We start from the raw sequence: 15,199 nt of genomic DNA, 5'->3' as shown, positions 1-15,199 counted from the left end.
TGTCGTTTTCAGATCACTAACCGGTCGTATGTAGACTGACTATGACTGTGTGGCTCTACAAGTGTTGGTTGAAGTTGATGACTTGATTGTTGCTCAGTGGTTTGAGCAGCGTGCTGTTGTCAGCAGAGGACAGTAGCTGGTGATGTTGAACAAAGGTAAAAAAAGAACTTGAGAGGGTGACCATATGCAGGGCCTTCAGACTTTCCTGCACTGTTACACATAGAAAATGTGTCCAGCTGTGTTTTTAAAATTTTTTTATTTGGTAAAACAGATTTTGAGATATAATTCAAGGAAAAGCTCCTCACACCAGAGCTAACTAGTTTTTATTAGATAAATGGAAATGGTGTCAATATTCACACAACCGTTCAGGCAATTAGATTTAAAAAGCTACATCCTGATACCCAAATGTTAGGCCTAACAATGGGTCAAAGCATAATTAAAAATGAGTACTGGAACAATTGACAGTGCATTGATCACTGAAATCCTTTTATAGTCTGAAAGTGTGTTGCTGGTTGCGATGTTTCCATCAAGCACATTTGATAGAAAATTGTACAAAAAGCTACAACAAGTGATTTAACTCTTTTACATATTTTCCATTAATTACTATGAGATTTAAAAGAAACACTTATTTGATTTAATATCATATGTTTTATAACCTTGCCCATTTTCTTTGCATTGACATTTAACTGTACAGTGAATTAAATGCTAAGCTAAATTGACTAAATGTAAAGTATAGTTTCTATTTATGCTACGGAGATAACAAATCTAAATAAATGTTCAGCCAGTCATTAACAACCTTGTTATATGTAGTTTGCTAAACTTTGTGACACATTCACAATATATGTCTTATTGATACTTTAAAGTGAGCATCTAGACAATACTTGTTGATATTTTAGAAGGTACTTTTTACAAAGATCGTGGTTTAAAAATACTACTGAGAATGTTACTACTGGACCTTTTAACTTTACCATTGCTTTGTTTTTTTATGAGGCCCTGCGAGGTGGAGGTACTTAAGATTTTAATACAAATCTAATTACATTTTGTTCTTCCACACTCTCCTCGCTATGCATTCTGCTGTCAGAAATTGCTGAAGATCTCATGTCTTTTGTTCCAGTCCATAGGTGGTGCCCTCTTTTTGTTTCGTCTAGCACTGGCCTTTTGTTTAGCCTCAGCAGCTGTTGGGCTTAAACGCAGGCCACTGTCGATGGCAGGGTCAGAAACACGTCTGTCATCCTCGTCAGGGACCTACAATACACACAAACACTTACCAACCCTTTATTTCTTAACATTTTTTTTATTGTGCCGTCTGTTTAGATTCTTTCTTTAACAAACACACACACTTCGACTCTCACCTGGATGCTCATGTCTGAGCTGCTGACATCTGATGGTGTTGCAGAACTTCGGGATGACTGGGATGCTGAGCTCCCATTGGTCCGGGATTTTGAGGACATGTGGAAGACTGGGGACTCTGTCAGTGTCACATTTATCATTGGTGGATCTGTATCGAGGATTTCAGTAGTTGGAGGGGGTGTTGGTGGGACAGGTTCTGTGGCTGAATTATCCACATAGACTTCTACAAGAAAATAAACAGACATAACACTAGGAACAATGGTGAAGGTAGGAAGGGTTGCATGTGTGTGTCTGTCTGTGAGTGTACTATTCGACCTTTGACATTGCTGGTGGAGGGTGTGATGCCCAGTCTGTGGAAGAGCTCGTCTGTCTCCTGGTCGACCACTAGGAGACGCGCTTCCTCCCCTCCTGCCCTAATGAGGCCCACCACGTCCGAGTGCTTCAGTCCCTCAATGTTCACTCCATTCACCTGGGACAAAAATAGTATTTATTTTTAAAAATTATTTCATTAACTATGACAGATGACTAAATAAAACGTGTACAAATGTAGCATTGTTGGTAAGGCAATCCCCACAGACCAGAGGGTCAGTGGTTTGATCCCCAGTATGTGTCGGCGTGTCCTTGGGCGAGACACTGAACCCCAAGTTGCTCCTGGTTAGTCAGGTTACTAACCTGACTGACTGCCTTAGAGGGCAGCCACTGCCATTGGTATATAATTGAGTGTGGGTGGCGAATAAGAAGCGATATTCGCTATATTTATTGGCTAAAAGTGCTATATAAGTGGCCATTTACCAACAACAAACTGTCAGAGACCATTAAACACAAAGCTGTGAGCAGTGTGTTATTTCAAGTGTTAAGTTTGTTGAAGATTAGGTGAAACGTGGAACAAGAAGCCAAAAAAACTGTCTTCTACTTTTTCTTCTGTGTCTTATGGTTCACAACATATTAACCAGAATATACCAGAGCGCTTAACTGCTTAATTTTGACTAATATCTCATGGTGGAGCTGTTGACAAGGTGTATTGATCCTTTACCGACGTGGAACCTTAGAACCAAGTGCTGAATGTGTACTTTAACAGGTATTGAATTTGAGATATTTTTCACTCCCTCGTGGACGATTAAAAAAAATGTAAACAGTAAACTGTGTATTTTATTAACATATACACAACGTATACCAGAAAAAACAATAGAGATACAAACATTAGGGAGTAGCTGACTAGTAAATGACAAGTTGGAGGTACAGTACAGTTCATTAAAATATAAAAAGCAGATACAATCTGCGATCTGAGTAGGAATAAGCTGGATATTTCCGCAGTCTTCTTCTACACAATGTTACCTAAACACCTCAAACCAATCTAATTGGAAATAAATTCTCGCTTATACAAACACACACAGGCATCTATACAAGTCCATGTATAAATCCGAACAAACACCAGATCTTTCTCAACTTCTTCATTCAAGATTAGTTGCGTGTTTGTGTGTGTGTGTCTGAGGGGCTTTGGTTATACCTCCACCAGTCTATCTCCAGGACGGATATCTGCGCTCTCAGCAGCTGAGCCAGGTTCCACAGACTGAAAAAACTGTCCACCCTTTTTCTTATCATTGTGCAGGTTGAAGCCGTAGCCATGCTCCCCTTTTAATAGATGACACAGTCGGGGAAGGAGCTCATTTGTTGAGGGCTCCACCTACAGTTATAATGAGAATTAAGATAATACCAAAGTATAAAATAGTTCTTAGTTGTTTTATGTGATCAGTATGTAAAGATGATATCATTTTTACTTTAACTGTTTTTTAAACTTGCATGAACAGTGGCATAACCATTTACATTGTGGTGACATTGTACTGCACAATACTACATTCACAAGATTTATGTCAACTAAAAAAAATGCAGTACAACATTTATGCCCTTAAACAAGTTCAATCTACATCTGGGTGACACAGTGTCAGATGTCGCTTTGTCGCTTTGGGTTGTCATTTTTGTTGTGTGTCACATTTCCATTCACATTTCCATGCACCATGAGCGTAATGCAACAAATCTACACACTCAGGAATCCTGTATGTGAGGAAATCACTCTTACTCAGTCATGTGAGTGAGGTGTGTGGCTGTGCCAAAGCTGTGTTTACACGGGATTACTTTATGTGGGTATCTGCTGTCATAACACTATGCAACAAGAAAATCCCGTCTGTATTCACATGTACAATAATGTGAATGACAGTGACAAGATATACAAGGCACAGAAGTGGAAAAATTAGATAGAAATTATATGTATACATGTATGTTCTTCAGCACAGACTAGCACGGGGTTCAGTGGTGTTGAGCTGGGTTTAATATGCCATAATGGTCCCCTAATCAGGCTACTCAATTAATGGCCATAGTTGATCACTTGAAATGATGACAACTGGATGCTTTAATTTAAATGCAACCATGTTACATAGAGAATAAATATTATGCGTTCAAGAGTCTCAGGTAAATGTCCACCTTGCTTATAGTTTTGTTTATAGTAGGGCCTCATGTTACTCTAATTACCGAGCCGGCTACAATAACACAAACATATGGCCAATTAAATACAACCAGCACAACAGCAGCTAATATCAGTTTTCTAAAGCTTACAAATTTAGGTTGTGTGTTTGAGGTGGCCACAGTTGTTCGTGATTTTTACAGGTGCTGTTGCTGACATCGATGTTTTATCTCAACCACTGAACAAAGCTGAGATGATGAGTCATAACTGGCGAGTCAAGGTGCAGCCTTTATTTATCCTGCTTTCACCTAAACAGATGGCAGTTTGACATGAGCCTCTGATCCTCAAGATCCTGGTTCACTTTGTTTGGAGCCCTTGGGGAAATTTAATACTGGCTTGGGAATTTAAGAATTTGTTGTGTTTATGGATATTTTGTGCAAAGCACCAAAGCTTGGACAACATACCACAGACTGTTTCTTACCATACCCAATCACATTTTTAGCTGTAGGGTCAGTCAACACTAAAATTAACTCCAGAAACAGATTACTATACCTATACAGAAATACAGTTGTGAACAAAAGTTTACTTACACTCAACATGGACATGACTGTCATGGTAATATTGGGCTTTAAATGATTCTCTATTTGGACATTTATACACCGTTCTCATCAGTAGTACCTGAAGTTGAGGTCGGGACTTTGGGGAGACCAATGTATGTTTCGTCCTGTTGAAACACCTAAGTGTGTTCAAGTCTAAGGGTGTTGATTTGGGATCAGGTATTTCTTGGACAGCACCTTTTCAGTCCATGATGATGTAAAACTCACTTGACTGTACACAGCGACAAAAGTGTTCCAGCAGCAACCAGTTCATGGCAGACCTGTACCATGATGGTTCCTGGGTTGTTCCCGATTCAGACAGTTTGGGGCTCTCTCCCAGATCTTGGAAAGTGGATCCATCTCCCAATAACTTGTTTTTCTGTAGAGTAGTTGGAACTGATTATCTTGAAATTCGCAGGTTTTTCAAAATCCCTCCAAGAGGCACTGAGCTCCTTGGACTTCACAATGTACTGTGTGTAATGATGAGTGCTGTCAAACAAACCTTTTTTATATTCGCACATGAAGCCACCAGTCAGAGTCACTCATGATCACTAACAGGAAGCTAAGAGCCCTTTGATTGGCACATTAAAAAAAGACATCTCAGAACTTTCCTCGCCTCTAAATTATTCAATCGAAATTTGACGTAGCTAGAGTATGTATCGTTTTGCCCCTGTATGTATAATGTAGAGCCTAGGTTAAAAACCAAAAGAATTTAAAGCCCAAACTTGCCTTGACAGTTCCTGTCCATTAATAGTGTAAGTAAACGTTTGTGTGCAGATGTATATGGTTATCCTAAACTTTCATACCTCTCATGTCTCCTTGCTCAATTTATTTTCCCTGCAACACAATACAGACTGATTCAAAGCACATTTTGCCAGAACTCACTCAAACTAAAGTGAAGTAAAAGGAGCTCACACCGGTTAGTCGGACGCAGTCCCCATCATTTTCAAAGACCAAATTACTTACAAATTATTTTTGGAAATAATTTTGGAATTCAAAGTTCTGAGACAAAATCCTAGACTGCTTTGATATGTGCGCTTAATCTGACCCTATGTAGCCCTGTATGTAGACAGGAATATGTTTCAAGGCGCTGACTAAACAAAGCCCACAGTATTGTATGTTACTGCAGAAAACGGTTAGTTGAGCAGTACTTTGCAGGAAGCTGGTAGAAGTCATATAGCAAAATGTGTGAAGTTGTTGAATCTCTGTAAGGTTTAGGATATTATATTAGGTCATATTGTCAACAAAACCAATAGTGAAGGTATTCTAATAACAAGTATGTTGGATGTATGTCCAAAAGCCTGATTTAGAATAATCATCTATGACACAGAGCTGGATTTTTGTCCAGAGCTATTAAAAACACATCAATGAGTGACACCATTACAGTGAGTGTATTATCATTACGAAAAATATGGACAAGATAACTACAAACAGTACCACACAGTAATAACAACAATGACTCTCATGGCTGGAGTTCCTGAAAAAGTCCGCCTGGTGAAATTTACTTTTGTGGCGTGGCCAAAAGCTTGAGGAGACTAAAAGCACTGTGCGTAGGTTTGTCAATGTAACAGACACATGCTTGAAAGGCTGCTGTGCTAACACCAGCAGCTGCCAATGTTGTGGATTACACAATTTTTTAATATCCTATTATTCCACAAATTGTTTAGTTAATGAATTAAGCCTGATTAGAGTAAAAATACCTGTGACTGTGGCACAGGACGTAGAGCAGTCGGTCACCAATCATAGCGTTGTTGGTTTGATCCCCGACTCTTCTGGTCACATGTCAGTTTCCTTGAGCAAGACACTGAATCTCAATTTAGTTGCTCCTGTCGAGTGAAGGACAGCTGCATAGCAACTCCCCATAAGTGTGTGAGTGTGTGAGTGTGTGTGTGATCGTAAGTGCAAATGGGTGAATGAGAAGCAGTGTAAAGTGCTTTGAGTACCAGTAGGTAGAAATGTGTGCAGACCATTTACCATTTACCATAACCACCTTAACTGGAAAAGACTGGGCGAAAATTTTAATCTGAACCAGAAAAGTGGTGTACTCATTAAACGTTGCTAATCTGATCACTGGAAAAACTTTAGCCACCTAAAAACGTGTTTTGATCGTTCCATTTTTGTTGGAAGAAATAAATTCTAAAATTTCTCAAAGATGAAAAACAGACTACTTCCACTGTGATATTTCTAGCAGATTAAATGTGTCACAGGAGACTGAACCAGTTTGCAGACATCAAAAAAGTTACATTCTAATTAAATACATGTGAACACACATCAGATCAGCGCCTAAGTAAAAGGTTATGCTTTCAAACTGACTGAAGACATTTTGTCCATGTCATTGTCCTCACACTTGCAGGAGCTCTGCTGTTTGAACTTTACCATATAAAACAAAAATAACAACAAACGTTATATTCTGAATGAGAGCTCAGCCCCATCCTGTCTCTCAAACTGCCTCAATTTTGATTTTTCAGGTCGGATTTTAGTAAGTCTGCAACTGGAAGTGAATGTGTCTCATCCCATTTCACAAAGAAATTAATAGGAAGCGACTCCACCTTTACAAGAATTCCAGAGACTGTGAAATAGCATGTAGAGTTGTTTTTAGATACAGTGCCACTATTTTTGTATTGAAGAAATATCTCACCCAAAGCAATGGTGTGGCTCATTGATGTGTTTTGAATAGATTTGGACAACAATAGCGCTTTATGGTACTGACAAAAAAGCTAAATCAGGCTTTGCATACACGCAACCTTGTTAGTAGGATACATACATCATTAGCTTTGGCCTTTTTATGGGATTTGAAGAAAAAAACACATATCCTTTTCTATGCAGTTTCAATCTCTGGATCTCTTACAGATTAATAATGACTTGTCGATCGATTAAACAACTGAACAGCTAATTGAATGACGAGGAAAACTGGAAACAGGGCCACTTTGTGTCTTCTCCTGACGTTTGTGTTGGAATGTCAGAAGACATTGCCACTTCAATGAGTTTTCAGTGGCAATTCCAGATTAGTGCTCGGCAGACATCAGGTGAAAGAGTGTACTATTAGAATCCATAGCTTAACACAGTAACACGTTAGCTCACCACAGAGTGACCAACAAAATGTTCTAACTTCGGATCTGGACTCTTTGTTCATCTTTTTTTTGATAAACACTACGTAGATAATCCATATTAACCCTCTGAAGTTTAAAGAGTGTCCTCATCTTCTAGTGCTAATGAGAACACAAGGAAGTTTTATGTCTTTATGTGCACCCTTACCTTAGTGTCAGTGGCTGTACTGGACGTCACCGAGGTTCTCTTCACCTTGTCTTGTCCGGTCGTGCAGGTGGGTGACTCTGCAGCACAAGGGTGAAATGAGTATGTGTTGCTGGGTTTAAGAAGCATGTTTGAACCCACTGTGGTTATGGGAAAAGTGGTTGAGGTGAGTCTGGAGGATGGACGTGGGGAGAGGGTTCCCATCTCAATGGCCAGGTCCTCAGTGCAGGCCAGGCCACGACTGCGGAGGTACTCATCCGTGTCTCTGTCTACCACCAGTATCCTAGTTCGGTTGGGCACCGCACAGATACGACTCACTACCTGAACAGAGGAGGAGAGCAGTGATAGGAGCTTAAGGTAAATAAAGTTAGTGTGGTATCATGTAGTGCTGGTTAGTCTCCCTAAACTGGCCTGCACATAACTTAGTTTTAGCGTGACAATACAACAATAAGGCACCCAGGGGTACCCATTACACACTGATCCATTTTAGGAGCCTCCCTCCACCTCCTTAGGGCTGGGAAAAAGTGGACTAACAGGTATATAAGTCATTGTTTGCACCCCACAGGGATTATGTGTCTCCCCTGGGTCATCTTCCACAAAAACACATGTGCTTTTTCAAACTTTTTTGTGTTTAGCCTTTACTCACCTGATGATGAGTTTCATTCTCCACATTCTCTCCGTTTACCTCCACCACACGGTCTCCTGGTCGCAGCCCGGCCAGGTCAGCCGAGGAGCCAGGCTCCACTTTTCGTACGAACTGTCCCCCTTTATTCCGCTCACCGTGAAGGTGAAACCCATAGCCGTCCTCTCCTTTGGTCAGAAAACAGAGCCTGGGTCTCATCTCATTCTCCATCCCAGCGAGTCAGAAGGGTATAAATAGGTCGAAGTGTCTCAGGAGAATAAACAGGTGCTTGGAAGAGCTGTGGAAAGTCTCTGGCTCTTAATCCTACATACAACTGCTCGCTGACCAAATGACCATTATCATTTAGCATAATGCGAGTAAATAAATACGGCACAACTGTTGAGAGGACAACAACCAAAAACAGGGCTAAACCGGCAGACTGTAAAATCCATTATGGAGATGACAGGGACTCAAATATGAGCCCTCAAACAGTGCGTGGTGTGCGTAAAACTGTGGCCAAAAACCGCGAGCAGAGCGCAAATCCAGCCAATCGGAACACTAATCCCAAAGATCAGAGATTAGAAAGCTGCTCCTCGCACTTAACACGCAATTGCCCTCGTCAGCTGGGCGTGCGTCCCGCTGCATGAACCGGTACGAGAGTGAAGAGGCGTCAACAACAGATGCCGCCTCGCTGTCCCATTGCAGTGCACACCTGACGACCCTGCGCAGAAAATTATTATTCAAATATTAAGACTTTAGGATTTGCTGCAAAGATAAACGGTATATTTAGGGACACAAGGAATCCGCAAGCACAAGGTGCATATGAACTGCATTCAAAGTAACAAAGAGTGTGATGCCAAAGACATCTACTTTTTTCGCAGCCTTTCTTAAGGGACAGAAGTTTCCCCCAGGGAGTGGAGGTGAAACATGACTGCGAGCTGAAAAAATCTTCTTTATCCTTCCTCCTAACTGCATCTTCGCCAGACACCAAGACTGGTTGTGTGAATAGGGATTTTCTGTTTCATGAAATATAAGCTTTCCTTGCTTCTTTGTACACACATTTATCTGTTTCAAAAGGAGCTGCTAAGTTAATTTAGGACAACCAAGTTTAGGGCGTAGGCTCCTCATATTCCGTTCAGGAAACATGAGGCAAATATTTGTGTATATACTAGTAGGTCTACATCTGGATGTTTGCACATCAAGTCACATGTGATAGTAATCATCAATACTGCAGATGTGTCATTGAGCAAAACACCACATCTATATGAGTAAAATATAACATTTCAGGCAGTCAGCTTTTTTGTGACCAAAATTTAATTAAAAATAATTAAATGACTAAAGTAAACCCAAAGGCTACTGCCAAAATCGTGTGTGTCAAATATTTTACATTGGCATCAGACCAGTGTTAACATGGGTTTTTTTTAGAAGACATTTTGTTGTAACAAGACAAACACAGGTGTAACAACAAACATTAGCAATGCCCCTGTTCCAATTATGTGTCCCAGTAAACTGTGGCAGCCAGCCAACATGCACAATACCAGGTGCACTGAAGCAGACACCTAATAGGATGTATTCATTATGGTTATTAATTATACACTTGCTTTTCATGCTTTAATACATTCAGCAGTACTCTGTGGCGAAGAATCATACCAAACAAGGGTTCAAGACACTTCAAGGGCTGCACAAAGTCAAGCCAATAAATAATTTAGTATTTAGTTTAAAGTATATGTTCATAATTTTTGTAATACTGTCATAAAAACTTTTTTCCTGTGACACATTTAAGCCTTTGAACAGTGTTGAGTTTCCTGCTGATGCAATTAAATTGCATAATTTTTATAAAGCTTGTGTTTCTGTACCACTTCTGGAAGCAATGGAAAACAAGAGTTCAATTCAGTTTCAGTAAATTGTTTTTATTTGTATTTTTAACAGGTAAGCACTTATGGAAAAAATATTTTATCTAATATAAAATACAAATGGAACATTTCTACAATGTTTAGCTTATATGCATGTTTTTAGATTATGTGTATCTTTGCGTCCAGCATCTCATCCCAGACACAATGATCTTGTGATGATAAATTAGTCAACCTTGGTTTTCAGTTTTCTCCTCTGTGTGTTTGGAGAAACAAGTGTTGGGAGTGGCTCCTCCTTTTTCCTCCCACCTTTAACAGCAGCTTCCTCTCCAAGTGAAGTTTCAGCTTTGATGGTAGACGCTGGGCTTGTAGAGTGTGGGGAACCAATCTTAGGCCTCTTTGTCGGAGAGCTCTTGTGGGCAGATGGACAGATGTGCTGGTTCAGACACACAGAGCACAGGGGGCTGATGGGTAGACAAACCTGCTGCCCAAAACCCACCAGCAGCCAGTTAATCTCACTCCACAGATCCCTGCAACAAACAGGGTTTATAAACCTTTTAAAAAGTCAAATTTAAGCAAAGGCTGTGGTAAATTAGATATTTGAACAAATAGATAAATACTGAAAATCACTACATTATGACCACCTGTGCAATTTCATACAATCCAATACAACAGCTCTGCCATGAATTTTACTTTTACAAGGTTATAATGTCTCTGTATTCTTTGTTGAAAATGTCATAAACATGATAGTTCAACTATACGTGTTTATTAATTAGGTCACATCTGGTGATTGACTCGTTCTGGAATACATTATATTAAGATATGGATCTAATGTTTTGGCCATGCTAATTAAAATAAATGAGAAACCAAATTAAGGCCTGAATAAAAACAGCTGATTGTAAACCATGTGAAAACCTTTTTCTTTATTACACATTGCTATAGCCTACTCAGGTAGCTAAAGGTTGGCTGGTTATAATGTTTGCTGAACTTTTCAGTTGCAGAAAGTTACTAACATTACCGTTAGTGTTAAGTAACTTTGGGTACTGAATATGTCATAAAATAGCAGGTCATAAATAACATGCAATACTAGCGGTTAGCATAAACACATTAACGGGAAAGTGTAACTTTGGACTAAAGCTATTCGAACATTCTATACTGCATCACACCTTTCATGTGACCTGAAAGCGGAGACTTTCTGCAGAAGTCTTTTCTGCAGAAGGCTATGCGTGGATTTTTATCCAGGCTTTATATTTTATGAGCCATCTCTCATTAAAACAACAACCATCCGGCAATTTGGTGGAGTTGTGTCCGATCAGTCACAAGTAAACCCAGATGTAACAGTTTTAATTTAAAAATTTTTAAAACATACAGATACTGTTTCAAGCTATTTCAAGCACTTTATCCAAGATTCAAGTACATTTCAGACCTTGAAAACACATTTCAAAACAAGAATTTTTGATTTCAAGCACCCGTATGAAGCCTAACAAGTGTCAAAACTTCTAAATATGATTGCATTTATAATAAGTCCATTTCTATGTAAATTAATGTTAGAAACTTTTCTGGTTGGAGCTGTGCAACAAGATAAGTATTTGTCTTCACCTTTTACAATTTGAATACCAAACGGTGAGTTTCCATAATTTCATATGATAAATGCTTCATTCCAATCACCAGTCAGTGATTTACTGTGTGTATCTATGTCAGTCTTGTGGCCTCTGATCTTTATATACTTGTTAGTACTTGATCAGGATGTACAGGTCAGTAGTAAATTCATCACAGTGTTACCTTGGTAACCACTCCTCCAGGGACCTGCGTGTCTCCTCTGGGTTCTTGGTTGGTTTCCTCAGCCAGCCCAGCCTATTAGAGATGCGATGCACATGTGTGTCCACACCTAAACACAGGTCAATTCCATCAGCGAGAGTTTACACACATTTATACCTTAATATCTGTGTCATGCAAATTCACATCTGCTTGCAGCAGTTCAGACAAAGACCAGATTATTTTTTCTATGCTGCAATATGAATACTGAAGATTATTAATTTCAAATTAGTCGAGCCACTGACCCTGTGGTGCATTACTATCTGAGCCACAGTCATCCAATTAATTAGATTATTAAACATTTTTAATTTAAAAAAATATATATTTTTGGTCTATTATGAGTGTTAATTTTGTTATATATTACAGAAAATTTATTTGTTTAAGTTTTGTACTGCTGTTGGATTAATGCCCGATTTGTCCATCTTCTTTGACTGGTATGGGCCTTGGGTAGTATTTTCTGACATTTTATAGACCAAACATCATGGCCAAAATGTTGATCTATTGCAGACTTCTTTACTTATCAACAGAGATATAGAAAACAAGTATTCTTACCCGTTTGCAACCTTTAGGTATCGTTATTAACAGATGAGATATGAATATATGAATAGATTTTTATTCTATAATGTATCAGTATCCTTTAATAACCAATGTTCGTAACAGTGCAGTGGTGGTTTTAATGTTGTGACCAATTGGTGACTCAGGCAATGTTGCCAAATTAGATATAATTTCTTTATTTAAATTCACTTCATTGTAATTCTGAATGCTTGGATGTGAATCCCCACCAATGCCTGAAACTTGGTCCCAGGCAATATCCATAGCTAGGTGAGCCATTTTGGGTCCAACTCCCGGAAGGCGGATGAGCCCTTCAACACTGTCTGGAATGTCACCTCCAAATTCTCTCTGCAGCATTGCTGATGTCAGCTTCAGATACTTCACCTTATTCTGTAGTATGAATGGGGATGGCCAGGAGATATTTCATTCAGGTACAAAACGTGGCCAAGAGAATTAATGAAGAAAGATGTGAAAGTAAGACAAAAAAAAAAAAAATCATAGAAAACATATTGCGTTACCCTCCAGAAGCCAACAGGATAGATGAGTTTTCCCAGTGTTTCATCATCAGTAGCAAGTATATTTTCCACAGTGCAGCCGTGTGCTCGGAGTTTGTGCATAGCTGCTGCTGTCACCTGGTCCTTGGTCTGACTTGACAGCATTAGTGAAACTAACACCTGGAAACGTCTCACCTGTGTTGACCAAAAATAATAGAGGAATGTGAACTACTGCATATTGTAGGCAAATAAGAATGAAAATCACACCTACATGTGCAGGGGCCTCGGTGTCATAGCATTTCTCTGCTCCCATATTATCTACAGGTGCATCGCGGCCGCTCCTCATCTCACGAATTAATCCTAATTGCTTCTTCCAGTCGGTGGGTTCCCAGCACTCTGTCTTTACAGGGGAAACACCATCATCCTCGTCATATTCCACCTTTAGCCTTCTTCTTCTGCGGCTATATGATAACGGTAGAACTTCTGCTTGTGTTTTTGGCTGCGCCTTCACTGGGGGGAGGAGAACATGGCTATCACCTGAATAAGCACAAAGGAGAGAGAAAGAGTAAGAATGTAAGTGTTGCAGGACAGTCAGACAGTTAAGTAGACACTAAACATGACCAAAAATATGGAGCCATACAAAATTAAGCATCTAATCCAAAACAATCTGCATAAATAGTTTGCTCTTCCTGTCTTGAAAGCCTTTCAACTAAATTCTGAAACTTGCATGTAGGGATTTGCTCCTAGTGTTCAGCTGCAACAGCATTAGTGACACTGATGTTGGCAACATGGCCTGGCTCGACGTTGGTTTTTCCAGTTCATCTCACAGGAGTCAAATGTGACTAATATGCACCAAACAGATAAAATCATTTTTTTATGCACCTCATTTCGTGCATTGGTACAATCAGTACAGGCTCTTGCCAAAACATGGAAACACAAGATTGTTTACAACCTCCATAAACTAGTTCATGTTAACTTGTGTTCACACGTGTTCTTCATGTGCCCCTCCGCACTCTATGTGTAGAAGCCAACAGTTTTGCTTATCCATATTTTTTTAGTCAAAGCTTTTTCATACAGTATGCGTGTAGTGCATGTGTTACCAAGCGTACAAAAACAAATATTTGTAGTAGCTTTCCCTGCGAATCTCTCGTGCCTAGTTAAATAAATAAAACTTAATAATATATCATTAACATCTTCATATTTCTACCAGTGTCTGTATGCAACTAGTCGCCTAAAGTGAACATTACCGGGGACCGAGGAGGGTCTCTGCTCAGAGATCCTAGCCTCCTCCACTTCCACTTTCACCGCCACGGAGGAAACTGGATCCACATTCCTCCGCCTGTTGGTGAGTTTGGACGTGAAAGAGTCAGCTGGTGTACAGCCAGCTGCTTGATTTGCACTGCGAGTTACAATAGACCTGGTCTGCATGAAATAAGGAGAGGTCATTATAAAAACCACGGAACTACATAACAGACCGTCGTGCTGCAACGGACACAAAGCATTTACAGGAAGTTCGTTTCTTATTGGTGGTTTCTGATCACGAGGTACCCTAAACGTCTATGTGGGGAAAACAAACATTGTAGAATAACGTGTTTAAAAGTAACAATAATGCAACATATAAATGAATAAAACCAAATAACGTGTGTATTTGGGAACTTTTCATAACTATCAGATTGTAGAGTTGAATACATTTTAAAGTTTAGGGATGAATAATATGACCATTTTATGTGTTTGTGTTGATAAAGTGCAAACAATGGGCTAATAATGTTAAAACACGGTCTAAAACTAATCTCCTGCCTTGTCACAAATATGCATTTGTATAATTGTAAAAAAAATACAGTTGCAACTATTTATCAAATTGGCAAAACTACCACCAAACACCAGTGAAATATAAAATATTATAAATATATAATAAAGTTATTGACTAGAGGGATTATTCCACCTCAAATTTCTCCCAAATAATTTGGCATCTTTGTTTAATTTACACGTGATTTAATTAATAGCATAAATGAATAGACAAAGCAAAGGCTAAAACCCACTTGTTAAAATTTGGTGCACTTCTTAAAGAAAATATTTCAAAAAATTCAACCATGGGAATAAATCTGGACATATTAATCTAATTACAAAGGCGTCCCACAGTATTTTGTTACTGGTATGTTAACAAAACTGCCTCCCTTGTAGTTTATTATCTGCAGTCAGCAATCTCAGGA

At 39.2% G+C, this 15,199-nt stretch overlaps 2 protein-coding genes across 3 annotated transcripts; both read right to left on the bottom strand.

Annotated features, from left to right (window-relative positions):
* Window positions 1-237: 237 nt before the first annotated feature.
* Window positions 238-9,277, bottom strand: LOC137123760 (Na(+)/H(+) exchange regulatory cofactor NHE-RF2). 2 transcript variants are annotated; one of them, XM_067497967.1, is made up of 6 exons: window positions 8,303-9,276; window positions 7,660-7,977; window positions 2,858-3,034; window positions 1,666-1,819; window positions 1,353-1,573; window positions 238-1,245 (listed from the first exon to the last, which is right to left on the bottom strand). In XM_067497967.1, the coding sequence occupies exons 1-6, from the start codon at window positions 8,507-8,509 to the stop codon at window positions 1,078-1,080; spliced, it is 1,245 nt and encodes a 414-aa protein (XP_067354068.1). In that variant the 5' UTR covers window positions 8,510-9,276; the 3' UTR covers window positions 238-1,077. The 2 variants fall into 2 exon arrangements, with proteins under 2 accessions (XP_067354068.1, XP_067354069.1); XM_067497968.1 differs by lacking the exon at window positions 2,858-3,034 and having other exon boundaries at window positions 8,303-9,277.
* An 890-nt stretch (window positions 9,278-10,167) lies between these two features.
* nthl1 (nth-like DNA glycosylase 1) lies at window positions 10,168-14,499 on the bottom strand. The gene is made up of 6 exons (XM_067499264.1): window positions 14,237-14,499; window positions 13,261-13,526; window positions 13,014-13,184; window positions 12,726-12,885; window positions 11,911-12,016; window positions 10,168-10,658 (listed from the first exon to the last, which is right to left on the bottom strand). Exons 1-6 carry the CDS (start codon window positions 14,433-14,435, stop codon window positions 10,355-10,357), a joined length of 1,206 nt encoding a protein of 401 aa, XP_067355365.1. The 5' UTR covers window positions 14,436-14,499; the 3' UTR covers window positions 10,168-10,354.
* Window positions 14,500-15,199: the final 700 nt, after the last annotated feature.

This window comes from Channa argus, chromosome 3 (genome assembly GCF_033026475.1).
Source record: "Channa argus isolate prfri chromosome 3, Channa argus male v1.0, whole genome shotgun sequence".
Classification (NCBI taxonomy): domain Eukaryota; kingdom Metazoa; phylum Chordata; class Actinopteri; order Anabantiformes; family Channidae; genus Channa; species Channa argus.
Note: the sequence above shows the minus strand (reverse complement) of the source record. Positions and strands in the feature narration are given on the sequence as shown.

What these genes read in the sequence shown, in the direction of transcription:
- nthl1 (XM_067499264.1), bottom strand. Translation starts at nt 14,435, where the DNA reads ATGACCTCTCCTTATTTCATGCAGACCAGGTCTATTGTAACTCGCAGT. An exon ending in GAGACCCTCCTCGGTCCCCG is followed by an intron (nt 13,527 to 14,236) that starts GTAATGTTCACT and finishes GTGCTTATTCAG; the next exon opens with GTGATAGCCATGTTCTCCTC. An exon ending in ACACCGAGGCCCCTGCACAT is followed by an intron (nt 13,185 to 13,260) that starts GTAGGTGTGATT and finishes TGGTCAACACAG; the next exon opens with GTGAGACGTTTCCAGGTGTT.
- LOC137123760 (XM_067497967.1), bottom strand. Translation starts at nt 8,509, where the DNA reads ATGGAGAATGAGATGAGACCCAGGCTCTGTTTTCTGACCAAAGGAGAG. An exon ending in GTACAGCCACTGACACTAAG is followed by an intron (nt 3,035 to 7,659) that starts GTAAGGGTGCAC and finishes TTATAACTGTAG; the next exon opens with GTGGAGCCCTCAACAAATGA. An exon ending in CTGGAGATAGACTGGTGGAG is followed by an intron (nt 1,820 to 2,857) that starts GTATAACCAAAG and finishes TTTTTGTCCCAG; the next exon opens with GTGAATGGAGTGAACATTGA.